Below are 2417 nucleotides of genomic sequence, written 5' to 3'. Positions count from 1 at the left end.
TTCCGACCCATTTTTAAAAGTCATTTATTCTAATTTTTTTTTAAATTAATATCTTATAACATTAACACACACGGTCGTCTGATCCTATGGTAAGCAACTTAATGCTTGTGTTACAGGTAACAGTGACTTTTATAACTTTTTTTGATAAATATACATAGAAATAAGTAGACATATATAAATATATATAAACAAATACAAATATTACACCAAGACTCAGGCGGGAATCGAACCCGCAACCCGCGGAACAGAAAGCAGGCACTTACAAACTTGCCAACGGGCTAGTCATTCCGAATCGAATGAGCAATACCCCATATTTTAAGAAGCTTTATCTCTATTAAACACGTTTTTAAACTTGTTGACTAGACTACTACGATTACTTGTTATATACTCGTATAACTAACTAGTTTTAAGCACTAATTATTTATAGTTACAAATCACTTAAAACAAATAAACAAAACGCCCACTCAAGTAAAGCTACATATATGCTAACGCTGCTAATGTTGTAATTAAATGCATTTTTTTTGACTTCAGTTCTGACATCTTCATTTAAGTTTGAAATTATTTTATTGTTACATTAAAAAATAAAATACATTTTGTAATAATGTGAGGGAAATATTAAAATAGACGCAAGTTTTAAAATTATTTATTATGTTGCACATAAATTGCTTATTATAAATTATCACGACAGAATTAAATGTGGTCTATGTTATGTAGTTGTTCTTAGATCTACACGTACACTTAATCTTCTATATTAAATGTGTTAGTGTTCCAGTTACCATTACCTAAGCTATTTATCCTACAATTCGGACAATCTTGTGGTATAAAGCTGCTGATATCAAATCTGAAAAAAAGTCTTATATCAGACAGTATATCTTTTACAAACGAGACAAAATATTCAATTATCTCTAGCAAATTACAGTCAAGTAACTTATTTATTGATGTAGTAAGTACTAAACATAATAATGACAATTTTCTCTTAAAAATTGGAATTAATGAATGTTGGTATTATACGTAGTTTATAGCTTAAAATATCAAACTCATGAACTGTTTCATAAAAAAAATACTGAATGCAAATACGATATAATTATTTTGCTTTACCTTTCGCTATCGCGACTTCCATGGCTACCGTATGCGCCATTGCTGTATCCGCCATTATTATTTCCACCGCCTCCACTACTATATTCACTTTGTCCCCCACCATTATTGTTTGAGTCTATTTCATATCCTGATTGGCTATTGTATCCGTATTGGCCATTATATTGTTCTTGAGTATAACCATATTGGCCTCCGCCACGATTACAGTTGTTGTTTCTGCACCTACAAACACAAGTAATATTGTGAATTAAAAAAAAAAATACTTTAATATATTTTTTATAGATGACACTAAAAAATTGTAGTTAGCATACTTACCTAGGCCTTGCTTCTACAAAAACAAATGCGCTAAGAACACATAAATACACAAATAAAACTTTCTGCATTGTTACTGCTGTACAAATTCAGAACGATCTTCAAGATGCAAACTTGCTTTTGCTGGAGAATATCAATTGAATACTAAAAATACAAGTTCAATAGCTGTTTTATATAATCGACCAGAAAAAAGGTCAAAATGTTAAGTGATATCAAAGTAATTATTAAAGATATTAAACACGTCATATTTTGATCGTCAGGGTTTTTTAAAATGTAAAGCATAAAATTTTACAACAGACCAATCCCAATAGTGGAGTGTTCAAAATTAAAAAAAAAATATTTAAATAGGCTTCAAAAAAGTTTGAATCGACATTTTACAAATTAAAATTATATTTATCTTTAATAAAATATAGTTAAAATTAATAAATAAATACATTACCGATTCGGTATGTAGTTATGCAGAGAGGAATCGGTAAGAAATTCTGTTATTAACCGATTTCCAAAAAAGGAGGAGGTTCTCCATTCGGTTGTATTTTTTTTTATGTATGTTACATCAGAACTTTTGACTAAGTAGATCGATTTCGATGAATTTTGTCTTAATTGAAAGGTGTTGCATGTTATTTGGTTCGATTCAAATTTAATTGAGACCTGACAAGTACATTTAGAGTTATATCTAATAATGCATATTTACTTGACTATTTTTTTGCAAGCACTACCATGTAAAGTAACAAAATAAAAATAATTGAAAAACCCGAAAGAAGATTAACTAATTGTTTCATCACATCAGCATATCGCATTCCACTACTGGACGAAGACCTCCACGAATTCGCGCCAAAAATGGCGTTAACTCATGTGTTTTGCCCATAATCACCACGTCGGGCAGGCGAGTTGGTTACCACAGGGCTGACTTTGTCGCACCGAATACGTTGCTGCCCGTCTTCGGTCTGTGTATTTCAAAGCCAGTAGTTTGATGGTTATCCCGCCATCGGTCGGTTTTTAAGTTCCAAGAT

At 30.9% G+C, this 2417-nt stretch overlaps 1 protein-coding gene across 1 annotated transcript; it reads right to left on the bottom strand.

Annotated features, from left to right (window-relative positions):
• Positions 1–629: 629 nt before the first annotated feature.
• On the bottom strand, positions 630–1547 carry LOC123669934 (translation initiation factor IF-2-like). The gene is made up of 3 exons (XM_045603447.1): positions 1411–1547; positions 1099–1317; positions 630–841 (listed from the first exon to the last, which is right to left on the bottom strand). Exons 1-3 carry the CDS (start codon positions 1476–1478, stop codon positions 739–741), a joined length of 390 nt encoding a protein of 129 aa, XP_045459403.1. The 5' UTR covers positions 1479–1547; the 3' UTR covers positions 630–738.
• Between the last annotated feature and the right edge of the window lie 870 nt (positions 1548–2417).

Source organism: Melitaea cinxia, chromosome 4, assembly GCF_905220565.1.
Source record: "Melitaea cinxia chromosome 4, ilMelCinx1.1, whole genome shotgun sequence".
NCBI lineage: Eukaryota > Metazoa > Arthropoda > Insecta > Lepidoptera > Nymphalidae > Melitaea > Melitaea cinxia.
This window is presented reverse-complemented; position numbering and strand designations above follow the sequence as displayed.

Coding starts and splice junctions, on each gene's coding strand:
- LOC123669934 (XM_045603447.1), bottom strand. CDS start 1,478: ATGCAGAAAGTTTTATTTGTGTATTTATGTGTTCTTAGCGCATTTGTT. Junction 1,318..1,410: donor TTTGTAGAAGCAAGGCCTAG/GTAAGTATGCTA, acceptor TTGTGTTTGTAG/GTGCAGAAACAACAACTGTA. Junction 842..1,098: donor GGAAGTCGCGATAGCGAAAG/GTAAAGCAAAAT, acceptor ACTTTTTTTCAG/ATTTGATATCAGCAGCTTTA.